General features: G+C 59.0%; 4 protein-coding genes across 4 annotated transcripts; 3 read left to right on the top strand and 1 right to left on the bottom strand.

The window, feature by feature from the left end:
- The first annotated feature begins 1,623 nt into the window (after positions 1 to 1,623).
- LOC145947561 (uncharacterized) lies at positions 1,624 to 3,052 on the top strand. The gene is made up of 3 exons (XM_083057356.1): positions 1,624 to 1,868; positions 1,917 to 2,473; positions 2,541 to 3,052. Exons 1-3 carry the CDS (start codon positions 1,624 to 1,626, stop codon positions 3,050 to 3,052), a joined length of 1,314 nt encoding a protein of 437 aa, XP_082913482.1.
- A 17,284-nt stretch (positions 3,053 to 20,336) lies between these two features.
- LOC145947560 (uncharacterized) lies at positions 20,337 to 20,945 on the top strand. Its single transcript, XM_083057355.1, has one exon. The coding sequence runs from the start codon at positions 20,337 to 20,339 to the stop codon at positions 20,943 to 20,945; it is 609 nt and encodes a 202-aa protein (XP_082913481.1).
- A 1,750-nt stretch (positions 20,946 to 22,695) lies between these two features.
- Positions 22,696 to 23,061, top strand: LOC145947559 (uncharacterized). Its single transcript, XM_083057354.1, has one exon. The coding sequence runs from the start codon at positions 22,696 to 22,698 to the stop codon at positions 23,059 to 23,061; it is 366 nt and encodes a 121-aa protein (XP_082913480.1).
- Positions 23,062 to 25,016: 1,955 nt separating this feature from the next.
- On the bottom strand, positions 25,017 to 25,427 carry LOC145947558 (uncharacterized). Its single transcript, XM_083057352.1, has one exon. The coding sequence runs from the start codon at positions 25,425 to 25,427 to the stop codon at positions 25,017 to 25,019; it is 411 nt and encodes a 136-aa protein (XP_082913478.1).
- Between the last annotated feature and the right edge of the window lie 257 nt (positions 25,428 to 25,684).

Genomic DNA, 25,684 nt, shown 5'->3' with positions numbered 1-25,684 from the left:
ACGGAAGAGAACTTTGAGTGCGCCTAGGCCACCCTGACGAACCACTTCGAGAACAAAAGGTTCCTCGTGAATGCTTACCTGCCTGCCCTCACCGCACTTCCGCGAAAGAAGGCCCCGGCCGCTGCCGGACTCCGTAAAATCTTCCACTGTGTGGTCTCCGTCGGAGGGCATTGGGCGTCCGATTTCAGAATCTACGGATCTCTTCGTCCACTTCGTGATCGAACTGCTCGATCCGAAGACCCGTCGAGATTGAGAGAAGTCGCTAGGGAGATCTGCCGAGCCCCCTTCCTATGAAGATCTGCGCGATTTCCTGGAAGAGCAGCTGATGACACAGAATGTGCTACAGAGCATCTCTGCGGAGCAGTACGGGAAATTCGCCGATAAGTCTAGCCGGACCGCACGTGCCAGCCACGTAGGAGGTCGAGGATCGGACTCCAACCGAAGCTCCCCTCTCTGCAAAAAAGAGCATTTTTTGGCGTACTGCGACTAGTACAGGAAGAACACTGCTCAGGAGAAACGAGAGGCAGTGGGCACTCACCAGCGGTGCTGGAACTGCCTAGGTCGCCACCAGCTCAGCAATTGCACGTCAGCAAAGGTATGTGCCAAGTGCTCAAGTCGGCATCATACGACCCTGCACTACGCTTTCACTGCCGTTGCACTAGCGACGGCCGGGCCCAGCCAGTCATCAACCGTCCACGTCGCCAAACGCCCAAAAGTGGAGTGCGGGCCCGTGCTTCTCGCGACCGCTCGCGTTGTAGTGCAAGATCACCACGGGAATCGCCATGCCGTTCGCGCTCTAGTGGACTCTGAAACGTCCTTGATCGCGGAGTCGCTGGCGCAGCGTCTCCGCCTGCCGCGAACTCCGGCTTCAGTGGCTATATTCGGGGTCGGTGATATTCAGACGGGTTCGTCGCGGGAACGGATCACTGTAATCCTCTCAGCGCGTTCCGGGCTCTTCTCGTTATCTGTGTCAGTCTTGGTACTACCGCAGCTATCCATCTATAGTGGGGCGCCGGGAAGTGGACATCGCTCCTGGCCGTACGTAATAGGCCTCGAGCTCGCGGATCCTGAGTTCCAGCGCCAGGACCCGGTGGAGCTTCTCCTCGGAGCCGAGGCTTACGCCAGCATCGTTCAGCCAGACCTGCGTCGCGGGGGACCGCGGGAACCTATCGCTCAACAAACCCGCCTGGGTTGGGTACTCCTGGGTGCGATGGAAGCTCACCACATCGCTGCTTCCGTATCGTCGCTCCAGTGTTCCGCCGTGCTGCAACTGACAGACCTCATGCGCCGAATCTGGGAGGCGGAGGAGCCGCCCCGCCCCACCTTGCCTATGACTACTGACGAGCAGGCGTGCGAGGATCATTTTTCACGCTCGTACGTGAGGTTGTCCAACGGGCGCTACCAAGTGCGCCTGCCAGTCACACTAGATCTACAAGATCTCAGATCGACTCGCCTCGCCGCGTCCCGCCTGCTGGACGTCATGACGCGCCGATTCGATCGCGACAAGGACTTCGGGGATCTGTACCGCGACTTCATGCAGGGCTACCAGACCATATGTCGCCAGTAGAAGAGACGTTGCCCGCCCCCGGGAGCAGGACGTGCTACCTGCCCCACCACGGAGTGATGCGGGCCTCCGACGCCGGTACGAAAATCCGGGTGGTCTTCAATGGCTCTTCGCGCACCGCCACCGCTTCTCTCAACGCCGCTCTGTTCACCGGACCAAACCTGTTGCCGGCGCTAGTCGACATCCTGACCCGTTGGCGACGGTACCGCTACGTCTTCGTCGCCGACGTGGAGAAGATGTATCGCCAAATCCTCGTGCATCCAGACGACCGGGATCTGCAGCGGATTCTGTGGGAAGACAAAGGGTAAGTGTCAGAATTCCGGCTAAACACTGTCACGTATGGCCTGGCGAGTGCGCCCTACCTTGCCATACGTGTTCTCCATCAACTTGCAGCGGACGAGGAAGGTCGCTTCCCGTTAGGCGCTGTAGCGGTGAGTCAGAATACGTATATGGACGATATACTCACCGGGTCAGCCAGTTTAGAGTCGAGTCGACGGCTCCTGGGGGAAGTAGCCTCTCTCTGCGCGGCGGGTGGCTTCCCGCTGCGAAAATGGGCCGCCAATCACGAAGCCCTCCTGGAGGACATCCCGCCAGAACATCACCTGACAGGTCCTACGGGCGTCATGCTGCCAACGAACGATCACTCAGTCTTAGGGTTGAGGTGGAACCCGGAGACCGATGAGTTTGCGCTCACTATCCGGAAGTTACTCAAGGCTTCCCCCACGAAGAGGACTGTGCTCTCCCAGACGGCGCGCCTGTTCGACCCCCTGGGATGGCTAGCACCGATTGTGGTCCGGGCGAAGCTGCTCATCCAGACGGCATGGCTCCAACAGCTCAACTGGGACACCCCGCTGGCTAGAGAGGAAGCATCAGCCTGGATCAACCTAAAGGAAGAGCTTGCTGGAAGGAGTGCGCTTGCCGCGCTGGCTACGTTGCGGGACCTCGTCGACCACCCTGGAACTCCATGGCTCCTCAGATGCATCCGAGCGAGCCTACGCTGCAGTGGTGTACTTCCGGTCCACCAACGAGCAACCCAGCGTATCCTTGATCGTCGCTAAAACCAAGGTCGCCCCACTCAAGCGAGTGTCGCTTCCTCGCTTAGAGCTCTGCGCGGCGACTTTGTTAGCCAAATTGGCGGAGCACGTTCGGAGCATGCTGGACGTGAAGAAGACATCCGTCAACCTATGGACCGACTCCACTGTCACGCTTGGTTGGATCCATGGACACCCTGCAAGATGGACAACTTACGTAGCGAACCGAGTCGCTGAAATTCAGCGGATAAACCAGGATGCGAGATGGCTTCACGTACCTGGTCGAGAGAACCCAGCCGACTGCAGTCCCGCGGACTGTCCCCGAAGGAACTGTTGGTACATCCTCTCTGGTGGCAAGGACCTGATTATCTCAGGCAGCCCCCTGATGCATGGCCAATGGACACCGGCCACAAAGAGGCCGAGCTTCCTGAGCAACGATCCACACGCTGTCACGTGACCGATGACCTACGGGAGCCCGAAGAATTACGGCGATTCTCTTCCCTCCAACGCTTACTGCGGGTCTCGGCCTGGATGTGGCGCTGGCTTGATCGTCCTCGCGATGCGATAGACGGAGCACCCGCAAGAGCGCCACATTCCTTCCTGGGTCCAGAGGAGCTCCAAGCCGCGACCACTCGCTGGATCAGGGTGGTGCAATCCATGAGCTTCAGCCGCGATCTGGAGGAAATCCGCTCCGGAAGGCCGGCGCTCGGTCGAAGTCCCCTCAGGAAACTGACGCCTACGCTCGATGGCGAAGAGATCCTACGGGTCAAAGGGCGACTTAAACACTCGCTACTGGATCACGACCAGCGACATCCAGTAATTCTGCCGCCGGAATGCGCTTGCGCTCGCTGCCGAAAGCCTGCCCTTCGATCATGGATTCGTACAGTTCCATGGCTAAATTATCGACGCGTAGTCCGTATTCCCGGGCGCTTTCGCTGGGTTTTTGCTTCAGGGTGTTGAATTCCACCTGAAGATGGGTAGTGCTCCTCTTGCTTAGATAGCAGATTTCCAGTTCCCTTTTAAGTTGGGCGAAGTTGTTTATGTCGCGTGTTTCAAAGTCGAGCATAGCCTTCCCCTTTAACTTGGTGCAGAGTATCGCTTCTATTAGCGTCTTCTCGTCTACCGGGTTAATATTTTTATAGCGTAGGAGCTGGCGCTTAGAAATTTTTAAGTCTGGCTTGGGAGGTTCCGTCGAACTCAGGTATCATGTACCGCGCTTCTTTCAGCCGTAAGAAACCATGCAGATGTGCGGTTTGCCTGCGCACATTGCTCACGGTTCGTCCATATGAGATTTCGGCATAGGGGTTTTCGTGTATTATTCGCGTTCTATTTAAGTCTTCCCGGTTAGTACGTAGGTCCTGCATCTGGTCGCGGAGGTGTCTCATTTCCTCTTGCATTTCTCGGAAGCTCTGCAAAACCTCGACTAATACCGCGTTGCTCGGATCTTCGCTAGGACGTCCGGCATCCTCGTAATGGGCGGCGGCGCCATGCCTAGTCTGCGTTCGCATACGCTCGATTTCTCTATCTATGTCGTTGGACGGGATCGTGGGGTGTGTCATAGTGTTTCCGTCAGGTATCTCAAAAATACTACTATCGTACGACACGGGGGAGTAGTTTCGTCTTACCGAAACGCGATCAACCGTTGTTCGATCGATATTGCTCGGTCCTGCTTCGTTATTATTATGCGGCGAGGACTGGTTGTCTGTTACGCCTTGGGTTTCGGGTTCGCGAGCTTCCGGTTCGCGCGGATTTACGCCTGGGTATTCGGATTCGAGATTCTTTCGTACGCTATCGCGAATATCGCGGGCCGCTTCATGCACGGGTGTTACGAAGCCGAATCTATTTGTTAATTTCGCCGGTGCGCTTAAGAAATGTGATCTTCTTTTTTGACGGTGCCGACATTCAGGCTATGTTATTATACACTATGCTGACTTACAGTATAACGATGGTACGCATTCTTCTTTCGCTCGATCGTTGTTCCCGCACGGTCAGCTGTTGGTCGGCGCCGCAGAGTCTTCTGTCGCACTCCGCGGCGTTCCCGAATTACTGGGGTCGTTTTCTTGCGCTGTTTTGTGGTTGCGCACTCCTGTCCTGGTCCGCTGGAGCTTCTCTCAGTTTTCTGTTTGAGGTCCTCGAGCACTGACGATGTTGGCAGATCCGTACTTGGCCGGGGCCCACTTCCCCGTTAGAGCCTCGGCTCGTAGGTGGTAAGGGATGGCGGCGACCTGGAATTCAAACGCCCGGTGGCGTGGCACCGTTAGGAGAGGACACTGCACGGCGCTTGTCCTCCCGCCATGCAGTCTGCGGCCTCGGCCGCTGGGGTTCTGTGCCGTGTCTCTGGGGGGGGGTGTTTTTCGGGGTCTTTCCCGGGGGATGTCCCCCCGGGGTCTCGGGGTGGGATTTTCGGCGGCGGGGGCCGCAGGGGGAGGGGACCAGCCGTGACTACCCGAGGGGCCTTGCCCGGAGGGTTTACCCGAGGGGCATTGCCCGGAGGGAGTCACGGCGGTCAGTCGCCGGGGCCGCTCGGACGTTTCCGAGCCGGGGCCCGGCGACGAGAGTAGAACCCCAGGGTGCTGGTTGGGGGTCTCCAGGCTGGGTAGCCTGGGTCCTCGTCCCAGCGTCCCTGGGGCTGCCGTTCCCGGGCAACTCGGACATATTCCGAGCTTGGGCTGAGACGGCGGAGTAGACCACGCGTGGTTACCCAAGGGGCTTTGGCCGGAGGGGTTACCCAAGGGGCATTGCCCGGAGGGTGCCACGCGGGTCTGCCGCTGGGGCTACTCGGACGTTTCCGAGGCGGGGCCCAGCGGCGAGTGTTTGTACTCCTGGCCGGTCGGGACCGTTTCCCCTTCCGAACCGGCCGGTCAGGAGAAGGTGTGTCCCTTCCACCGGACGTGATTACCGGTGGGGGGACGTCTGGTCGCCACGGCGTGTAGGGCAGGGCCGGGGAGCGGCGACCCTGTCCGAAGAGTCCGTGGGGCCCCCCGGGTGGCGCCACCCGCTGCGGTACCCCCGTTGTCGAAGGCGGGGGTCCCCTGAAACCCCATGAGGGAGTCAAACCCCTCATTGGGGAGTAAGGGGCTCGGGGTGCGGTATCCCCCGGCCAATGACGTATGTCCCCTCCCCGGGGGAACTTGGAGCCCGGCCTTGGGGTGTGGCCGGTCATGTTTCGGGGCACCCCTTGGCCGGTGGGGGTATACCCTGGGGGACGGAGCCGCAGCGGGATAGTGGGAAGAAACAAAATGAAAGTACAAATGCAGAAAACAAATAAGAAGAACTCTAGCTCAGATGAGCCTTTTTTTACGCTGTGGAAACCATCATGGTACCCTCGCCCTCCGGGTAGAGGACGAGGGTTATGTGGGACTCCTTGTTCCCCTTGGCCGGTCCACTGGTGGATCGGTCAGGGGGCCCAAGACCTACCGCACTAAAACCACAGCGTGTGCCTGCGCTGGCGCTTACGGTGATGGCGGGGAACCAGCAATTGCATCACTTCCCGCCATCATCTGGCCCTATCTGTCCCGGGAGAGCATCTTCCCCGAGAGGAAGATACTCTCCCCCGTCATTGTGCGGATCCTACCCGGTTGCGACGCAAAGGGGCACAACCTCCACGCCGCGCCCTGCCAAAAAGTTTGGGGGGCGGGGTCACGGCTCGAGTTTTCCCGTTCGAACCGCCACCCCCCGCCACTTGAACGAGGCCCACTCTCTCTCCCAAGAGGGAAAAGAGATTCGGCCAGCGCACCGGGAGCCCTACTTCTGAGAATTCTGTCCGGCGTGGGCAGAGGAGCTCCCCAGAAGGGGGGAAAACCCGTCCGCAGGCAGTGGTGCCCTCTCACCGGCGCTCTAAGGCACCGGTGAGAGGGCCCCGGTCTGCCGCGTCCCTACCCGGGGAGGACCACGTGCAATGGGGCTCCTAGTGAGCCCCGGTGTGGTCCCCCCTGCCCCCGGGCCGCGGTTTCCACCCTATCGGGATTCGACCATCGACCCGGGGGAAGCGCCGAGACCCTCCACTGGGGGAGGAACTCGGCATGGGCGGGGGCAGACGCCGCCCGACTCCCGACCGCAGGGCTTACGCCGTGCGGCCGCCAGCCGGGCGGCACCCGCCCCCGCCCTTCTCCTTGGACTGCTCCACGCTAACGTGCCTCCTCCTCCACAACCGGGCGAGGGGGGCACCGCGCCCCTCGCCCAACCTCCCGTCTTCTACTCCGTCCCCTCCGGGGGGCGTCTTCTTCTCCTGCGACGGGGGGGGGTCCGCCTCCGCGTCCCCGCCTCCGCGTCCCCGCCTCGGCGGGCTGCCCCCGCCACCTCCCCATCTACCACGGGCACCTTCTCTCCCTCGCGCCCTCCCGGCCACTGACCCCGCGGGCCCGACCCGCCCCTGGCCCCAACCGCGGCGATTTCATCGCCCAGGCAGCCAGGAGGGGTCGTCCCTCTCCCCCCGGGATTCAGAGGGAGAGGGAGTCTCCCCCTTCTTCCCCGCCTGTCCCGCTCTCTTTCGGCCTCCTCCTTCTGCGTCATAACTTTGAAGCAGAAGGAGGAGTCTGCCTCCCACGCTTCCTCGCTCCCGACCATCTTAGCAGCGATGGTCGGGAGCGCCAGATCCTCCCCGATAATTTGGACGAGGACACGGCGCTCCTCTGCCCACGCCGGACAGAATTCCAGCGTGTGCTGCGCCGTGTCCCTGTCCCCGTCACAATGATAGCACTGCGTGGTGCGCTCTTTCCTTATCTTACACAGATACTCGCCGAAACAACCATGTCCGGCGAATATCTGTGTAAGGTGGTACGACATCCGTCCGTGAGGCCTATCCACCCACCCACTCTTTCATTATAGGCCTCACGGCCCCCCTCCCGTTATCCGCCACCTTGTCATGGTGGGGGGGCTCACCCTTCGCAAGGGGATAGCTTTGCGAGGGATGCTAAGAGCGGATAGTGCCTCATATCATAAGGCACACTTGCCCCCGGTCTCTGGGGGCTCCCCCTAGTTTCCGGGGGTTCCTCCTTGACTGCGGGAGTCTTCCCGCAGTCTTGGGGGACGGGGCCCACTTCCCCATAAGAGCCTTGGCTCGTAGGTGGTAAGGGATGGCGACCCGGAATTCAAACGCCCGGTGGCATGGCACCGTTAGGAGAGGGCATTGCACGGCGCTTCGGCGCTTGCCTTCCCGCCATGCTTTTGCGGCATTGGCCGCGGGGTTTTCTGTTCCGTGTCCCCGGGAGGGGGGGTGTTCTCGGGATTTCTCCTGGGAGTGCTCCCGCCGGGTTTCGGGGTGGGTTTCTTTGTGGTTGGGGCCGCGGGGTGGGAAGACCAGCCGTGACTACTCGAGGGGCTTTGCCCGGAGGGTTTACCCGAGGGGCATCGCCCGGAGGGTGTCACGGCGGTCGGTTGCCGGGGCCGCTCGGACATTTCCGAGGCGGGGCCCGGCGACACGTAGGGCCCCGGGGTGCTGGTTGAGGGTCTCCAGGCTGGGTAGCCTGGGTCCCCGTCCCAGCGTCCCTGGGGTTAGCCGTGCCCGGGCCACTCGGACGTATTCCGAGCTCGGGCCGGGCGCGGCGCGGAAGGTCACGCGTGGTCACCCGAGGGACTTTGTCCGTAGGGGTTACCCAAGGGGCATGGCCCGGAGGGTGCCACGCGGACCTGCCGCCGAGGCCGCTCGGACATATCCCGAAGCGGGGCTCGGCGGCGAGAGCATGTACTCCTGGCCGGTCGGGACCGTTTCCCTTTCCGAACCGGCCGGTCAGGAGAGGTGTCGTCCCCCCGCTGGCAGGTGATGTCGCCGGCGAGGGGACGTGCTGGTCGCCACGGCGTGTAGGGCGGGGCCGGGGAGCGGCGACCCCGTCTAAAGCGTCCGTGGGGCCCCCCGAGTGGCGTCACCTGCGGAGGTGCCCCCGTTGTCGGAGGCGGGGGACCCCCGAAACCCCATGGGGAAGTCAAACCCCTCATGGGGGAGTAAGGGTCTCGGTGTCCTGTGCCGGGGGTGTGGTATCCCCCCCGGCCCGCGGCATAAGCCGGCCCCCCGGGTGTCCCCGGGGCACCGGTTTGGGAGTCGATTCCGGGGGCACGATTCCGGTCATGTTTCGGGTCGTGTTTCTGGGTCGTCCCCTGGTCGTTGGGAGATACGTCGGCCGATCGAGCCTTCGCAGGGAGTGGGAATAAAAAGAATGAGCTGCAATAACATAACCAATAACTTAAGTACTAAGGGGGAGGAGGAGACCAAAGGTTCCAGACCGGGGCCGCGGTCTTCTAAGGTCGCTGTAAAGGCGATGAAATTGGTGAGGGAACCGAGAGTGATCTTCCGGAGAGAGGAAGCTGTACCACGCAAGGAGCCCACGGTGGCGGAATCTCGACAAGAGATGTCTAAGACCGAGAAGGAGGGAGTATCGATGGAGGTCATCGCCCAGATCCCTCTACCAGAGGCCGATACGTACGACTCCGATTGGGGGCAGAAACCCCTCCCCAAAAGGAAGAAACGACGGCGCCCCGTTATCACCGGGGAGCATGAGAAAAAAAAGGTCAGAGAGTCTGAGCAGCTCGCTGAGAAAGAGCGCAGGGAGGAGGCAGAGATGCTCGACCCTGCCACGCCAGTGTGTGAAAACCAGGCGTGGCAGAGGTTTGAGCAGAAGACTGCCGAATTCAACGACGAGGTTTCGCAGGCGCAGACGCTTGATGTCGCTGCGAGGGGATTGGAGTGCGTTACCGTATTAAAGGAATGCGCGATAAAAAGCAAGAGACTAAAAGGTAACGTGCAAAAAGAAATATCTGATGCGGCCTGTTACCTGCAGGCCGCCATAGCCGCTCTGGCCGCGACAAGTTCGTCGCAGGCCACAGTGACTAATAATCCGGAGGGGGAGAGCGAAATAAAGACTCTACAGAATGAAAATAGGATACTCATGTCAGAGATACTCCAATTGAAGAACGAAGTTCAACGTCTCAAATAAGGGGAAGGCAAAGCCAAAGTGAAGAAATCCACCAAGAACTGCGCCACCAAAGGCTATAAATGAGGGGGTGAACCCTTACGTGGTAAGGAAGGATATTACCTCCTCATCCGCCACAGCAAGAAAGGAAGTAGAGGTGGACGCCGCAATGGATGTGGACATCGCTATGGATGTCCCAACACCAGCGCCGCCACCGGTCAACAGACCCCCTGTAAAGGGAGCTGTCAAGAAATTAGAGGATTACCCTCCTGGCATAGGGCAGGAGGATATGAGCGCATACGAAGAGTTGACCGCGCGTATTCAGGGGCTGCTTGACATGAAGGAAAAGCTTAAGAAGGGAGCCAAGGGCCCGCCTTCAAAACCTCCCCCGAGCAGAGCAGTCCCCTACGACGCCGACCGGCAGTACGACGTGCCGCCGAAGGGACCGGTCCCTGCCAAGGACGGCGCCGGGAAGAAAGGAAAGAGAAAGGGTAACTCCCAAAAGGGTGGAAACCCTCTGGGAGACCCAGGAAAGGATGGGCCGAAGCCAATAATGGCGATGGCCCAAACAAGGGGTTACTCCCCTAACAATCCTCCCCCGCTCCCGCGACCTTCGGATGCCCAGGATTCCGCCTGGGTGAAGGTCGTTGGGAGGAAGGAAGCGAGGAAGAGTCGGGCGCCGGTACCAGCGCCCGCTAAGCCCTCCTCCAAGAGCAGTAGCGGGATCAAGAAGTCTCCCCCCCTCTCGGTTAAAGAGAAGGCCGAGGGAAAGGCTGCCCCAGGCGCTACTGTGAGGAGGTCCGGGAGGAACCCCAGGACGGCGGCGATGACTATTCACTGCCCGGAAGGCTCATACGGCGAGACAATTGCCCTTGCCCGCCAAAAGGTGAGTCTAGAGGAGCTGGGCAATAAAGACGTTAAGGCTCGCCGAGCAGCCACCGGGGCCATCCTATATGAGATTCCGGGGGAAAATAAGGGGGAAAAGGTAGATCTCTTCGCGGAGAGGCTGAGACAAGCGCTAGACGGAAAAGAAGGAGTCCGGGTGACCCGCCCTTGTAAGAGGGGCGATATCAGAATACACGGACTCGACGACTCAGCTACCGTCGAGGAAGTGAAGCAGGCGGTAGCTAAGATTGGAGGGTGCCAGGCCTCCGAAATCAAAACGGGCCAGATCCGTTTCAACAAGGGGGCCATGGGCACCCTTTGGTTGCAGTGCCCAATCGCGGCCACGGTCAAGGTGGCCGCGGCGGGTAAAGTAAATGTGGGATGGGTGGTGGCCAGGGTAGAGCCGCTCAAAGCGCGCCCTCTCCAGTGCTTCCGGTCAATGGGAAGAGGGCACGTCAAAGAGCAATGCAGCAGCCCGGTTGATCGAACTGGCTGCTGCTATAACTGCGGCTCCCTTGGCCACAAGGCCATAGAATGCAAAAATAAGACGCACTGCGTCTTATGCGCAGAGGCCGGCTTGCCGGCCTACCATCGCGCCGGCGGTGAGAGCTGCCGCGCAAAGAAGGGTGGAAGGGTCGCCAAGAAGGGCGGCAGACAGATAGAGAAGAAGGGAGGAGCTAAGGGGGGTCTCGGGGATGGCGTAGCCTCCCCCGAGCATTCCCAAGGCAAGCAAGGAGAGGAGAAAGGAGGGGCCAAGGGGGGCTCCGGGGATGGCCTTGCCTCCCCCGGGCTCGCCCAAGGCCAAGTTAAGGAGGCGCCCAAACTCCAACGTAGACGTAGAGAAAGGGGCGCCTCCAAACAGGTGAAGATAGGAGGAGACGCGCCTCCAGCTCAAACCAATGAGCTTATGGAGGTGACCATGGAGGAGGTCTAAGCGTCGCCAATTATGGCGAAGCAAATAGGCCTCCTCCAGGCAAATCTGAACCACTGTGCCAGGGCCCAGGATCTTTTCTTACATACCCTGGCGCAGTGGAAATGCGGAATAGGGATCGCGGCCGAGCCGTATCGTGTCCCAGCCGATAATCCGTGCTGGGCCACGAACGATAGCGGCTCGGTCGCGATCACGTGGAGACAGGAGACAGGCTCCCCTCCGTGCACCAAGATCGGAGGGGGGCGAGGGTATACAGCCGTGGAGTGGGGCCCACTGTGGGTAATCGGGTGTTATATCCCCCCCAGTGTAGACCCTGCCACGTTCGGGGATATCCTCGACGAGATCTCGCTCGTCGTGTTGAGGAGACTCCCCGAACCAATTGTGGTCGCCGGCGACTTCAATGCCTATCCGGCGCATTGGGGTTTCCGGCGAACGAACCGCAAAGGCAGGGTTTTGGAGGATTGGGCAGCGGTTCTCGGCCTCTGTATCATAAATCAGGGCAGCACCCTGGTCAGGCCGCAGGGGGAGTCCATTGTTGATTTAACATGGGCGTCTCCCTCTGCGGCAGACAGGATTAGGGACTGGCGAGTGATGCAAGAAGAGACCCACTTCGACCATCTATACATCCGGATGAGGGTCGACATCACCCGCCGGGGGGTGCTGAACCGCGCCCAAGGGGGGGACCTACCCAAAAGGTGGGCCCTAGCCAAGTTGGATTCTGACAGGTTGGTGGCAGCCATGCTCTCTGCCACCTGGCCTGGTGCAGAAGCACCGCAAGGGATAGGGGACCAGGTGGCATGGCTCGGGGAAACCATGAGGGATGCTTGTGACATCTCCATGCCCCGAGCCAACCCGAGGCCGCAGAGAGCGGCGTACTGGTGGACGGAGGAGATTGCGGACTTGAGACGCACCTCCGTCCAGGCCAGACGCCGCTTCAAGAGGATGAGAAGAAGAGGCCTCGGCGACGACGGCGAGGTCGTGGCTGAGGCGCTCGAGCGTTACAGATCAGCTCGTAACGCTCTGAGCGCTGCCATCAGAGCATCAAAGGCAAGGTCCTGGGACGAACAGCTCCAGGGCCTCAATGCGGACCCTTGGGGCGTCCATATAGGGCAGTAATGAAGAAACTGCGAAGATGGACGCCGCCCGTGACGGAGGCGCTGGACACCGAAGTATTGGAAAATATACTATCGACCCTCTTCCCACAATGCGACAGGGTTCGTGAACTACATGTAAGGAAACCCGTCGCGTGGGAGGAGGAATACGAGGTGTCCAGCGCCGAGCTGGCCGGGATTGCCAAGAGGCTCAGAGCCCGGGGCAATAAGGCCCCGGGGCCTGACTGCATTCCCGGAAGGGTCTGGCTATATGCCATGACGCACCTGTCGGAACCAATGAGAAGGCTGTATACCGACTGTCTCAGGGAAGGAGAGTTCCCCCCAGTCTGGGGTAAGGCCAAGTTGGTACTCATCCAAAAGGGGGCAGAACAGATGGAGCGCCTTCCGTGTATAGGCCCATCTGCCTGCTCGATGAGATCGGCAAGATCTTCGAACGAATAATTGCCGACCGACTCGTCAGGCAGATGCGTGAAGTGGGGCCCGACCTTCACGAGGACCAGTTCGGATTCCGCGAACATAAGTCAACGACGGACGCGATTCTGCGCGTCCGATCGTTCGCGGAGTCCGAAGCTGAAGAGGGTAGGGTGGTGGTTTGTGTATCGTTAGATATAACCAACGCTTTTAACACCCTGCCTGGGGGAAAGGTGAGGGGCGCCCTTGAAGAACATGGCGCCCCTCCATATCTCGTGGAGGTCATAAAGGCCTACTTTAGAGACCGTGGAATAGAGTACCGGGACAAAACCGGTGCTCAACGCGGAAGGAAGGTGTCGTGTGGTGTCCCACAGGGGTCAGTGTTGGGCCCCCTGCTGTGGAACATCACGTACGACAAAATGCTCCGTTCTGCCCTCCCCCCGGCTGCCGTGTCGTCTGCTACGCAGACGACACAATAGTTCTGGCCGGGGGGAACGACTGGGGGGACGCAAAAGGGAAGGCAGACTTAGCGGTGGCCTGCGTGGTGCGCGCTATAAAGGAGTTGGGCCTTAAGGTGGCTCCCCACAAAACGGAAGCCATCTACTTTCATGATGGCTCCCAGGGGAAGCCACCAAGGGCCCAAGTTATCGTGAACGGCATCCCCGTCCAGCTGGGGCCAAGTATTAAGTACTTGGGGCTCTGGCTGGACGGTACTTGGCGCTTTGGCGAACACCGGTCGTCTGGCCGAGAAAGCCAACGGGGTAACGGCGGCACTCAGTCGCCTGCTGCCCAATCTTGGCGGGCCAGACGACCGGGTTAGGAAGCTGTATGCGGCAGTGGTGAACTCGGTGACCCTGTATGGGTCACCGGTGTAGGCGGACGAGGCGGTGGCCATCCGTAGAATAAAGGATATCCTCCTTAGAATACAGCGGAGGATGGCCATCCGCGTCGTCCACGGGTACCGAACAGTGTCGCATGCAGCGGCCTCGGCCCTTGCAGGACTGCCCCCCATGGAGCTCCAGGCGTACGCCTATAAAAGAGCGTACGAAAGAGTTAAGGAGCTCCGTGGGGAGGGCTTCAAAATAACAGAGAGGGTCCGAGGCATCGTAAAGGCGCAAGCCCGACGACGAATGATGGAGGAATGGGGGGATTGACTAGAAAACATCCCCCCATCCAATTCGGGAAAAGAGGGTCGTCGGGGCTGTGAGGCCTGTCCTAAAAGAGTGGGTGAAGACAGGCCTCACGGCTGGATGTCGTATCACGTGACACAGATGTTCGCCGGACATGGATGTCGGCGAATACCTGTGTCGAATAGGGAAGGAGCGCACCGCGCAGTGCCACCACTGCGACGAGGACAGGGACACGGCGCAGCACACGCTGGAGTTCTGTCCAGCGTGGGCTGAGGAGCGCCGTGTCCTTGTCGAAAAAACTGGGGAAAATCTGTCGCTCCCGGCCATTGTTGCAAAGATGGCCGGGAGCGAGGAAGTATGGGAGGCGGTCTCCTTCTGCTACAATGTCATGACGCAGAAGGAGAAGGCCGAAAGAGAGCGGGAAAGACGGGGAAGAGGGAGGAGACTCCCTCTCACCCCTGAATCCCGGGAGGAGAGGGAAGACCCCTCCTGGCTGCCTGGGCGAGGAAACCGCCGTAGTGGTGGCCGGGGGGTGGAGAGCCCGTGACGAGCCGGAAGACGGTGGCGGGGGAAGGGGGAGAACACGAAGACCCCGTCACCGTCAACAACAGCAAGCCCCCCCATGACAATAACGGGGAACTTAGGTTCCCCAAGTCACACGGGGGGGCGCCTTTATATGAGAGGCGGCCAGATATAACGGGATGTTGGGCGAGGGGCGCTATGCCCCCCTCGCCCAAAATAGAAAGGGGATGAGGCCCATTTGGGCGGTGTGGTTGGGCGGGGGGCGCTGTGCCCCCCGCCCGGCATTACAAAGGAAGCCCCTTAGGGGCGGACTTGTAGTCCGAAGAGGAGGGCGGGGGCGGGTGTCGCCTGGCCAGCGGCCGCATGGCGAAAGCCCTGCGACCGGGGGCCGGGCTGCTTCCGCCCCCGCCCCTGCCGAGTTCCTCCCCTAGGGGAAGGCCTCGGCGCTGCACCCGTCCGATGGTCGAATCCCGCAAGGGAGGGAACCGTGGTCCGGGGGCAGGGGGACCACAGGGACTCATTAGGAGTCCCATTGCACGTGGTCCCCCCGGGTAGGGACGCGGCAGCGGGTGTCGTCTCACCGGTGCCTTAGTGCGCCGGTGGGAGGGCATCACTGCCTGCGGACGGGTTTTCCCCCCCTCCTGGGGGAACTCCCAGAAGTCGGGCTCCCGGAGCGTTGCCCGAATCTCTTTTCCCTTTGGGAGGGAGAGGGAGCCTCGTTCCGGAAGCGGGGGGTGGCGGCTCGAACGGGATACTCAAGCCGTGACCCCGCCTCCCAAACTTTTTGGGAGGGCGCGGCGTGGGGGTTGTGCCCCCCTGCGCCGCAACCGGGCTGGACCGCACGATGCTTTCGCGGGGGAGAGTATCTTCCTCTCGGGGAAGATGCTCTCCCGGGATAGGTAAGGCCAGGTGATGGCGGGAAGTGATGCAAATGCTAGTTCCCCGCCATCACTGTAAGCGCCAGCGTAGGCACCCGCTGTGGTTTTAGTGAGGTAGGTCTTGGACCCCCTGATCGATCCATTCGTGAAACGGTCAAGGGGAACAAGGAGTCCCACATAACCCTCATCCTCTACCCGGGGGTGGAGGGTACCATGATGGTTTCCACAGCGCCAAAAAAAAAAAAAGAAAAAAAGGCCTCACGGCCCCGACGACTCTCTCTCCCGAGTTGGATGGGGGGATGTTCTCCAGCCAATCCCCCCATTCCTCTAGCATTTGTCGTCGGGTTTGCGCTCCGACTATGCCTCGGTCCCTCTTAGTTATTTTGAACCCCATCCCACGGAGCTCTCTCATTCTTTCATACGCCCTCTTGTAGGCGTATGCCTGGAGCTCCATGGGATATAGTCCAGCGAGGGTCGAGGCCGCTGCATGCGACACCGTCCTGTAACCGCGGACGACGCGGTTGGCCATTCTCCTCTGGATCCGGCGAAGTATATCCCGGATCCGTCTCCTTGCCACCGCCTCGCCCGCCCATACCGGTGACCCGTAAAGGGTCACAGAGTTGACTATTGCCGCATACAACCTGCGCACCCGGTTGTCCGGCCCGCCAAGATTGGGCAGCAGGCGGCTAAGTGCCGCCGCTACCCCACTGGCCCTTTCTTCCAGACGACCGAAGTGCGCGTCGAAGTGCCATTTGCCGTCCAGCCAGAGACCCAAGTATTTGATACTCGGCCCCAGCTGAACGGGGATGCCGTCCACGATGACATGAGCCTTTGGTGGCTTCCCCTGGGAGCCATCATGGAAAAAGATGGCCTCCGTTTTATGGGGAGCCACCTTAAGGCCCAGTTCCCTAATTGCACGCACCACGCAGGCCACCGCGAGATTTGCCTTCCCTCTTGATTCCCCCCAGTCATTCACCCCTGCCAGGACTATCGTGTCGTCCGCATAGCAGACGACTCGACAGCCGGGGGGAGGGCAGAACGAAGCACTGTGTCATAGGTGATGTCCCACAACAGCGGGCCCAAAACTGACCCCTGTGGGACACCACACGACACTTGCCTTCCGCACTTGGTACCGGCTTTGTTCCGGTACTCCAGGCTCCGGTCCCGGAAGTAGGCCTTAATGACCTCCACGAGATATTGTGGGACGCCATGGTCTATTAAGGCGCCCCTCACCTTTCCCCAGGGCAGGGTGTTGAAGGCGTTTTTAATGTCTAGTGCAACGCCGACAACTACCCTGCCCTCTTCAGCCTCGGATTCCGCGAACTGACGAACGCGTAGGATCGCGTCCGTCGTTGATCTGTGTTCGCGGAATCCGAACTGGTCCTCGTGGAGGTCAGGCCCCACTTCCCTCATCTGCCTGACGACTCGGTCGGCTATGATCCTTTCGAAAATTTTGCCGACCTCGTCGAGCAGGCAAATGGGCCTGTATGCGGAAGGCGCTCCGTCCGTTCTGCCCCCTTTTGGGATAAGGACCAGATTGGCCTTACCCCAGACTGGGGGGAACTCACCCGACTTGAGACAGTCGGTTAGCAGCCGTCGTATTGGTCCAGACAAGTGCTTCAAGGCGTATAGCCAGACCCTTCCGGGGATGCCATCAGGCCCCGGGGCTTTGTTTTCCCCGGGTCCTAAGCCTTTTGGCACCCCGGCCAACTCAGCATTGGACACCTCGTACTCCTCTTCCCACGCGACGGGCTCCCTGACGTATAGCTCGGGAACCCTGTCGCATTGTGGGAAGAGGGTCTCTAAGATGTTTTCCAGCACTTCGGCGTCCAATGGCTCCGTCACGGGGGGCGTCCGTCTCCACAGCTTTCTCATGACTGCCTTATATGGACGCCCCCAATTGTCGGCATTGAGGACCTGGAGTTTCTCGTCCCAGGACCTCGCCTTCGACGCTCTGATGGCGGCGCTCAGAGCGTTACGAGCTTCTCTGTAACGCTCCAGCGCCCCTACCATGCCCTCGTCATCGTTGCCCAGGCCTCTTCCTCTCAACCTCCTATAGCGGCGTTTGGCCTGGACGGAAGAGCTCAGATGAGCCTAAAGAAATGGAGGAGGGAAATGTAGAGATAGATCTCCCATTAAAAAGGACGAATGATCTCCTAAAATAAGGACAAGGCTAGGCGGAAGCCTTGATGAAAAACAGGGAGGGACGGGAACAAGCACCAACATGCTTGAGTGCACGGTTCCCATCAGAAGAATGAAAATGAGCCCGGCGAGCAGTACAAGCTCTGCTAACATCACAGTCGGAACTAAGGAAGGACAGGAGCAAAACATTCAAGAACAAGTGGTGTCCGCTAATAAACAACAGGATGCAGAGACGTACTAGGACCAGTCAGACTCTGTCGCTGACACGGTAAGTCTCAGCGGACATGAGACAGAGGAGGTGGAAGTCACCCAAATGAGTGTAGACAGACTTCGTAAGAAGAAGAAGGGGGGAAGGGAAGGATTCCCACCACTGGCGCCTATTATTTAAAACAGGAGAAGGAGGAAAAAGAGAAGAAAGAAAGATTTGCACAGATTGAGAGAGACATTCTCGATAGTACATCGAAGCCCTACGACACGAGGGCGTATCAAGAATTTCTCTTATCCATGAAGAATCTAGAGGAAGAGATGAAGCTGACTCCGATAGTAGATATAGAGTCAATAGTTGCGGAAGAAACCACCCAACTCTACAAAGTGGCTAAGGACTCGGGAAATCTGAAGGGAACCTTTCAGAAGCAAATCAAGGAATCGGCCGCTAAGATGAGTGCGGCAGCGACGATCCTTACAATGAAATTGGAAGAGACCGGCAGCCCCTCAATCATCGAGAAGAGATTGGAGGAAGTGAGCAAGGAACTAAAAGCCTTGAGAGAGGAAAATAGTAAATTAAGAAGGATAGTAGATAGTATGAGGTATAAAGAGAAAGAGAGGGAAAGATCCCGTGACAAGGTCTCGGATATGGACGAATGGGGACATATTGGATGGGAGGAAGCCTCCGTAACCCCTCTTCCATCAAGCGATGGGAGGTCACGGTGGCGGAAAAGGGAGCTCCACCTCTACCCGCAAAGGGTAGGGAAGCCCCCAAGAAAGGATATCCAAGGAAAGGAAGTGTTGGAGAAACCCCACCTCTGCCAAAGAATGGCAGGGGAGCCGCCCCAACACACGAGATAGGAAATATTGAGGAAACCCCACCTCTGCCAAAAGGCAGGGGAGCCTCCCCAATACCAAAGACATGGGAGAGGATGGAAGTGGAGGAAGGGAGTACACCACAGCCTCAAGTTCAAAAAACAGAGGATGAGGAAAATAAACTGGAGGAAAAAATAGAGAAAACGCTCCATAGAATACTCTACGGTGAGTTCTTCCCAATGATGGAGAGGATGATTGGAGACGCCACCGCCACCGTGGCCAAGCCACTAAGGCCACCTCTTAGGTCGGACGAGATGCCGACCGAAAGAGACAAGAGCCTGAAAAGCAGAGCGAGCGGGCAAAGGGTAACAATCCTCAACCCGCCCGCTCGTAACCCGACTCCAAGAAACCCAATTCCCAGTAACATAGGAAAAAAGGAAGGAAAGAAAAACAAAGAAAAAGAAAAAGAGAAGGGGAAAATCAAAGCAACAGAAATAGTTGCGAATCCAGAAAAGGAAAGTAAAAAGAAAGGGGAGGAAGAGAAAAAGAAAGAGGAGGAAAACAAATGGACCAGTGTGGTCAAAAGGAAGAAAAACAATAATAAAGAGCAAAATGCTCAAGAGAAGGGGAAGACCTCCACAAACGGACAGCCCCAAAGGGAAGGTCCAAAGATAAAGAAAGAGAGGCTCAAGAAAATCCCGCGAACAGTTGCGGTGATTCTGACGTGCCCGAAAGGGACATATGATGAGAACATGACGGAAGCAAGGAAAAAGATAAAACTGGCGGAACTGGGTTCCCGGAGGGAGAGGGAATCCAAATTAAAAGAGCCCTCACGGGAGCGATGAAATTTGAAATTCCCTCAATACGAGGGAAGGAAGGAGAAGTAATCCAATCTGGAAAAGAGCTAGCCGATAGCTTTGCTATGAAGCTCCAAGAGGTGCTCGCCGGGAAGGAAGTGTGAGAGTGGATCGGCCCACCAAGACCGCTGAATTGAGAGTTAAAGACTTGGAGGGGTCGATCTCACTCTCAGAGATAATAGAGGCGATCGCGGAAGCCGGAGAATGTGACGCAGAGAGCGTCAGAGTGGGGGACATCAGGATGTCTCCTGCAGATATGGGCACAGCCTGGGCTAGATGCCCACTAGCGGCTGCAAAGAAAATAGGAGAGAAAGGGAGGATCACAATTGGATGGGCAAGGGCCAGAGTGGAGATACTCCAAGACAGGCCCTTGCAGTGCTTCAAATGTCTGGAGGGGGGTCATGTGAGGGACAGGTGCCCAAACAATGTAGACAGAAGCTCCCGCTGTTATAGATGCGGGAGCGAAGGACACCCCTTCAGAACATGTACAGGAAAGGTGAACTGCCCGGTCTGCAGTGACAAAGGACTCCCTGCTAATCATAGGGCAGGGAGTGGTGCATGCGGACCGGTGCAGAATGGCAGCAGGGGAATCGGATTAGGTCCAAAACCCCTAGAAAAGAAGGAGACCCCAGCGGAAAAGGGGAAAAAAGAAAAAAAGGAAAAGAGTACAACACAAGGAGTAGGAAAAGAGAGAAGAGAAAAACCTCGTATTGTTGAGGTGAAGGAGGTGGCACTGTCGATCACCACTAACACTGCCAGACCCCCTAACCCCTCAACGTCCAGAATCCCTGTCATAGGGATGAGGACAAGGGCAAGGAAAGAAGAGGAAAAAGAAGAGAGACAAAGGGAAGGAGGAAATAAGAAGCAAAGACTAAGAAAGAATCTGAGTGAGGACGGTCCGGATGCAATGGAGGTGGGACCAGAAGAAAGGCCAAGCAAAAGCTCAACATGAGCTGCCCAGTGCTGCAGGGAAACCTGAACCACGCCAGAAGGGCTCAGGATCTGTTTATACAGAACCTTGTTGAACGTGGTGGAGGACTTGGCATTGTATCCGAGCCGTACCGTGTTCCCGAAGATAACCCAAACTGGGTGGGAAGCACGGACGGCTCGGCTGCCATTCTATGGAGAGGGGCAACTAACTCCCCTCCGGTTTCGAAGATCGAAGCCGGAGTAGGATATGTCGCGGTAAGATGGGGGGCCATTGTCGTCGTAAGCCTCTATGCCTCTCCAAATATGGGATGCATGGAGTTCGATGAGAGGTTAGGGGCAGTGGGAGAATGTGTAAGGAGGCATCTCCCACTGCCAACTATAATTGCGGGGGACTTCAACGCCAAATCTGACGCTTGGGGTTCCCCGCAAAATAATGCAAGAGGGAGAGTAGTCCTGGACTGGGCGGCGGAACTGGGGCTCTCCGTAATGAATACGGGGAGCACCAGCACATGTGTTAGGATGCGGGGGGAGTCGGTCATAGACCTGACATGGGCGACTCCCTCCGCAATGGAGGTTATCGGAGGGGTGGAGGGTGGCGACGGAGGCGGAGACATTGTCCGATCATAGGTACATTGAATTCTCCGTCTCCGTCGTTCCGCCCGAGGTGCAGGACCGCCGCCGAGCCCAGGAGAAGATGCGATGACGATGGTCCCTCAAAAAGCTTGACGAGGACATGTTCGGAGCTATGCTTCAAGCGGCTCTACTAGCCAGGGGAGTAGAGGGGGGGTCGGAATCTGCAGGAGCATTTGGGCTGGATGCTAAAAACAGTGGAGGCGGCGTGTGACGCCTCCATGCCTAGAGTTAGATTCCGACCCCCCAAATGCGCCTACTGGTGGTCGGAAACGATCGCCGATCTAAGGCGATTGACCGACCAAACCAGGAGACGACATCGAAGAAGGCGACGGGGAGAAGACGTGGACGAGGACGCATGGAACGCGTACCGAGCCGCGAGGGATGAATTGCGTGCAGCGATAAGGGAGGCAAAGGCGGTGGCCTGGAACGAGTTGCTCCTCTCTCTTGATAGGGATCCGTGGGGGCGCCCATACAAGATGGTTCTCAATAAGCTGAGGAGAGGGGCGTCCCCGCTGATTGAATCGATAGACCCCTGTTTCGTCGAACGGATCATCGATGTCCTATTCCCGCGGGAGATACAGCGGGTTGGGGAACCGATCCCCCGCAGGGAATTCGAGTGGTCCGGCGACGAGATGGGGGTCACGGGAGGGGAGCTGAGAAACGCCGTCAGGAAGATAAAAAGGGGCAAAGCCCCAGGTCCTGACGGCATACATGGTAAGATATGGGCCACTGCCTTTGCCCATTTAGAGAAGGAAATGTTGCAAGTGTATGACGGCTGTTTTAGGGAGGGAATATTCCCCCCGGTCTGGAAGAGGGCAACGGTAGTTCTTCTTCCAAAGGGGGGCAGACCGCTGGAGGAGCCCTCTGCATACCAGCCTATCTGTTTACTCGACGAGGCGGGCAAAATCCTATAAAGAATTATTGCCGACCGCCTCGTCGACCATCTCTCGCGGAGTGGTCCTGATCTTAATAAGGACCAGTATAGCTTCCGGGCTGGGCGGTCCACCATAGACGCTGTCTTCAGGGTCCGCTCAGTTGTGAAGGCCATCACTGAAGAGGGCGGGGTGGCATTGGCTATATCTTTGGATATATCCAATGCATTCAACACCCTGCCCTGGCGAAGGGTAGGTGAGGCGATGGAACATCACAGAGTGCCTCCCTACCTCTTCGCCATAGTGAGGGACTACTTCCGCGAGAGGAAGATTGGTTATATCAACCGCGAGGCTGAGGTATGCGAGAGGGAGATGTCGGGTGGGGTTCCGCAAGGTATTCGGGCCATTGATGTGGAACCTCACCTATGACACGGTTTTGCGGACTGCCCTCCCCTCCGGCTGCAGCATAGTGTGCTATGCGGATGACACACTTGTTGTGGCCGCTGGAGTAGATTGGGGGGAGGCTCGTGCTAGAGCAAATATAGCGGTGAACCGCGTGGTGCGCGCAGTAAGGGGATTGGGGCTAAAAGTGGCTCCCCGAAAAAAAGAAGCCGTATACATGCATGACGGCTCTCACGGGAAGCCACCGGAAGCCCATATTAACGTAGAAGGAACCCCTGTCTTGGTGGGGGCCCAAATTAAATACCTGGGCCTCCACTTGGATGGTAGATGGGCCTACAGGGAACACTTTCGCCGGGTAACCCCTAAAATAGAGAGGGTCTCTATGGCCCTGAGTAGGTTATTACCAAATATGGGGGAGGCCCGACGGAAGGGTTCGAAGATTGTATGCGGCCACGGTCCATGCGATGATCATGTACGGGGCCCCTGTGTGGGCGAACAAAGTCACGGCCACCCGCGATATTAAAGCAAAATTGCACCAGTTGCAGAAACGGGTGGCCGGTCGTATATGCAGGGGCTACCGGACCGTCAGTTGGACGGCGATGGGGATCATTGCGGGGATACCCCCCGTGGAGCTGTTGGCTCAAATGTACGCCGAGGTTTACCGGCGTACATGCGAGCTGAAAAGGAAGGGTGTCCCAATAACGAACCGTGACCGACACGGAATTAGGGCCCAAGCTCGACGGTCCCTGATGGAGAGTTGGACCGGTATGCTCGAGGATCCGAGACTACCGGGACAGAGGACTGTCGAGGCCATCCGGCCCCACCTAGAAGAATAGAGGGATAGGTGGGGCTAAGGGGGGTGACTTATAGAATGACTCAGGTGCTTACCGGGCACGGTTGCTTCGATAGGTACCTGAGTCTAATAGGCAAAGAGCGCACCACGCGGTGTCACCAATGTGGAGCAGAGGAAGACACCGCGCAGCACACTCTAGAAGAGTGTGCTGCGTGGCATGGCGAAAGGGAGGAGCTAAAGGGAAAAATAAGTGGAGACCTCTCCCTCACAGCAGTGGTGGGGGAGATGGTCCAATCTAAAGAAAAATGGGGAGCCTTCTCCTCCTTCTGCGAGAAAGTAATGTCGCGGCAGGAGGAGGAGGAAAGAGAAAGAGAGAGAAGGGGGAGGGGAGGAGAAACTCCCCCCCTGACATTGGAAATGGGGAGGAAGATGAAGGAAGCGGCGGGGACGTTCCCCCTCCTTCTCCGACGGATGCGGATAGTCCCGCAGACGGCGGAAATCGGGGGGGGGCGAACCCACACCCGGTTCGGCGCAGTTAAGCGTCGACCCGGGATGAGGCCGTTGGGGGGGACCCGGGACATTTAAAGTCCCGGAACTCCCCTCCCCACGGCTTCACGGGAGGGTGGGGGCGGCTCTCCTTTTTCTCCCATCGTCGGTGGGGGTGTCCACTTCGGTGGGCATCCCCATTTGTGGCGGCGGGGGTGGGGGGAGGCGTCACCAACATAATACCTACGCCACACAGGGCGCTGGGCGGAGGTGGTGGGGGGGGCTTTTTTTTGGCGCTGTGGAAATCTCATGGTACCCTCATCCCCCGGGTAGAGGATGAGGGTTATGTGGGACTCCTTGCTCCCCCTGACCGATCCACGAATGGGTCGATCAGGGGGGTCAAGACCTACCTCACTAAAACTACAGCGGGTGCCTACGCTGGCTCTTACGAGGATGGTAGGGAACTACCGAGCATTGCTTCCTGCCATCCTCTGGCCCGATCTTCCCGGAAGAGCATCTTCCTCGAGAGGAAGACACTCTCCCCCGCACATCGTGCGGTCCTATCCCGGTTGCGGCGCAGGGGGGCACCGCCCCCACGCCGCGCCCACCCAAAAAGTTTGGGGGGCGGGGTCACGGCTCGAGTGTTCCCGCTCGAGCCGCCACCCCCCGCTGCCGGAACGAGGCTCCCTCTCCCTCCCAAAAGGGACGGGAGATTCGGCCAACGCTCCGGGGGCCCTACTCCTGGGAACTCCCCCCAGAAGGGGAGGGAGCACCCCCACAGGCAGTGGTGCCCTCCCAACGGCACTCTAGGCATCGGTGAGAGGGCCGCCCTTGCCGCGTCCCTTCCCGGGGGGGATCACGTGCAATGGGGGCTCGGTAGTAGCTGAGCCCCTGTGATCCCCCCCGTGTCCACAGGCCGTAGTTCCCTCCCTTAACGGGATTCGACCGTCGGCCCGGGGGCATCGCCGAGACCCTCCCCTGGGGGTGGACCTCGGCAGGGGCGGGGGCGGATGCCGCCCGACTCCCGGTTGCAAGGCTTTCGCCGAGCGGCCTCCAGCCGGGCGACACCCGCCCCCGCCCACCTCCATGGACTACAACTCCATCCCCGGAGGGGCCTCTTTCTTATTGCCGGGCGGGGGGGCACAGTGCCCCCCGCCCAGCCTTAGCGCACCAAAGAAGGGGCCTTCCTCCTCCTCCTCTTCTCCACCGGGCGAGGGGGGCACAGCCCCTCCCCAGTCTCCTCCTGTTTGGCCGCCTCTTAGGGAGGCGGCCCTTTCCCGGTGACGTTTAGGGGAACTTGAGTTCCCCCTCAGTGTCACCGGGCCTGCCTTTGTTGGCGACGGGGTCTCCTCACTCTTCCTCTCGTTACCCCGCCGCCGTCTCCCGGCTCGCCACTGGCTCTCTTCCCCCCCGGCCCCCACCACGGTGGTTTCCTCGCCTAGGCAGCCAGGAGGGGTCGTCCCTCTCCTCCCGGGATTCAGGGTTGAGAGGGAGTCTCCTCCCTCTTTCCCGTCACTCCCGCTCTCTTTCCGCCTCCTCCTTCTGCGACATTACTACTACGACGGCGCAGAAGGAGGAGACCGCCTCCCATACTTCCTCGCTCCCGGCCATTTTTGCAACGATGGCCGGGAGCGATAGATCCTCTCCACTCTTCTGTACGAGGACACGGCGCTCTTCTGCCCACGCTGGGCAGATCTCCAGTGTCTGCTGCGCCGTGTCCTCGTCCTCCTCACAGTGGTGACATTGCGTGGTACGCTCCTTTCCTATTCTACACAGGTACTCGCCGAAGCATCCGTGCCCGGCGAATACCTGTGTAACGTGGTACGACATCTTGCCGTGAGACCTGTTCACCCACTCCTCCAACACAGGTCTCACGGCCCCGACGACTCTCCTGCCCGATCTGGATGGGGGGATGTTTCCCATACTTTCCCCCCATTCCTCGATCATGAGCCGTCGGGCTTGTGTCCTGACGACCCCTCGGACCCTCAGTTATCTTAACACCCCATCCACGGAGCCCCTTGATTCTCTCGTACACTCTCTTGTGAGTACGAGCTTGGAGCTCCATGGGAGGCATTCCCGCGAGGGCCGAGGCCGCCGCATGCGAGACCGTGCAATATCCGCGGACGACGCGGATGGCCATTCTCCGCTGGTTTTTCCGGAGATCATCCCTGATACGTTTC

This window comes from Prenolepis imparis, unplaced genomic scaffold, assembly GCF_030444845.1.
Source record: "Prenolepis imparis isolate NDT839.2.m4 unplaced genomic scaffold, iyPreImpa1.0 SCAF_99, whole genome shotgun sequence".
Taxonomy (NCBI): Eukaryota; Metazoa; Arthropoda; class Insecta; order Hymenoptera; family Formicidae; genus Prenolepis; species Prenolepis imparis.
The sequence above is the reverse complement of the archived record's forward strand: the minus strand, read 5'-3'. Positions and strand labels throughout refer to the sequence as shown.

Bases quoted from the DNA above. Each gene is read 5' to 3' on its own strand.
- LOC145947559 (XM_083057354.1), top strand. From the start codon at position 22,696: ATGTACGGGGCCCCTGTGTGGGCGAACAAAGTCACGGCCACCCGCGAT.
- LOC145947558 (XM_083057352.1), bottom strand. From the start codon at position 25,427: ATGGGAAACATCCCCCCATCCAGATCGGGCAGGAGAGTCGTCGGGGCC.
- LOC145947560 (XM_083057355.1), top strand. From the start codon at position 20,337: ATGAGCTGCCCAGTGCTGCAGGGAAACCTGAACCACGCCAGAAGGGCT.
- LOC145947561 (XM_083057356.1), top strand. From the start codon at position 1,624: ATGCGGGCCTCCGACGCCGGTACGAAAATCCGGGTGGTCTTCAATGGC. The intron at 1,869-1,916 runs GTAAGTGTCAGA...TGGCCTGGCGAG, and splicing joins ATTCTGTGGGAAGACAAAGG to TGCGCCCTACCTTGCCATAC. The intron at 2,474-2,540 runs GTGCGCTTGCCG...ATGGCTCCTCAG, and splicing joins GGAAGAGCTTGCTGGAAGGA to ATGCATCCGAGCGAGCCTAC.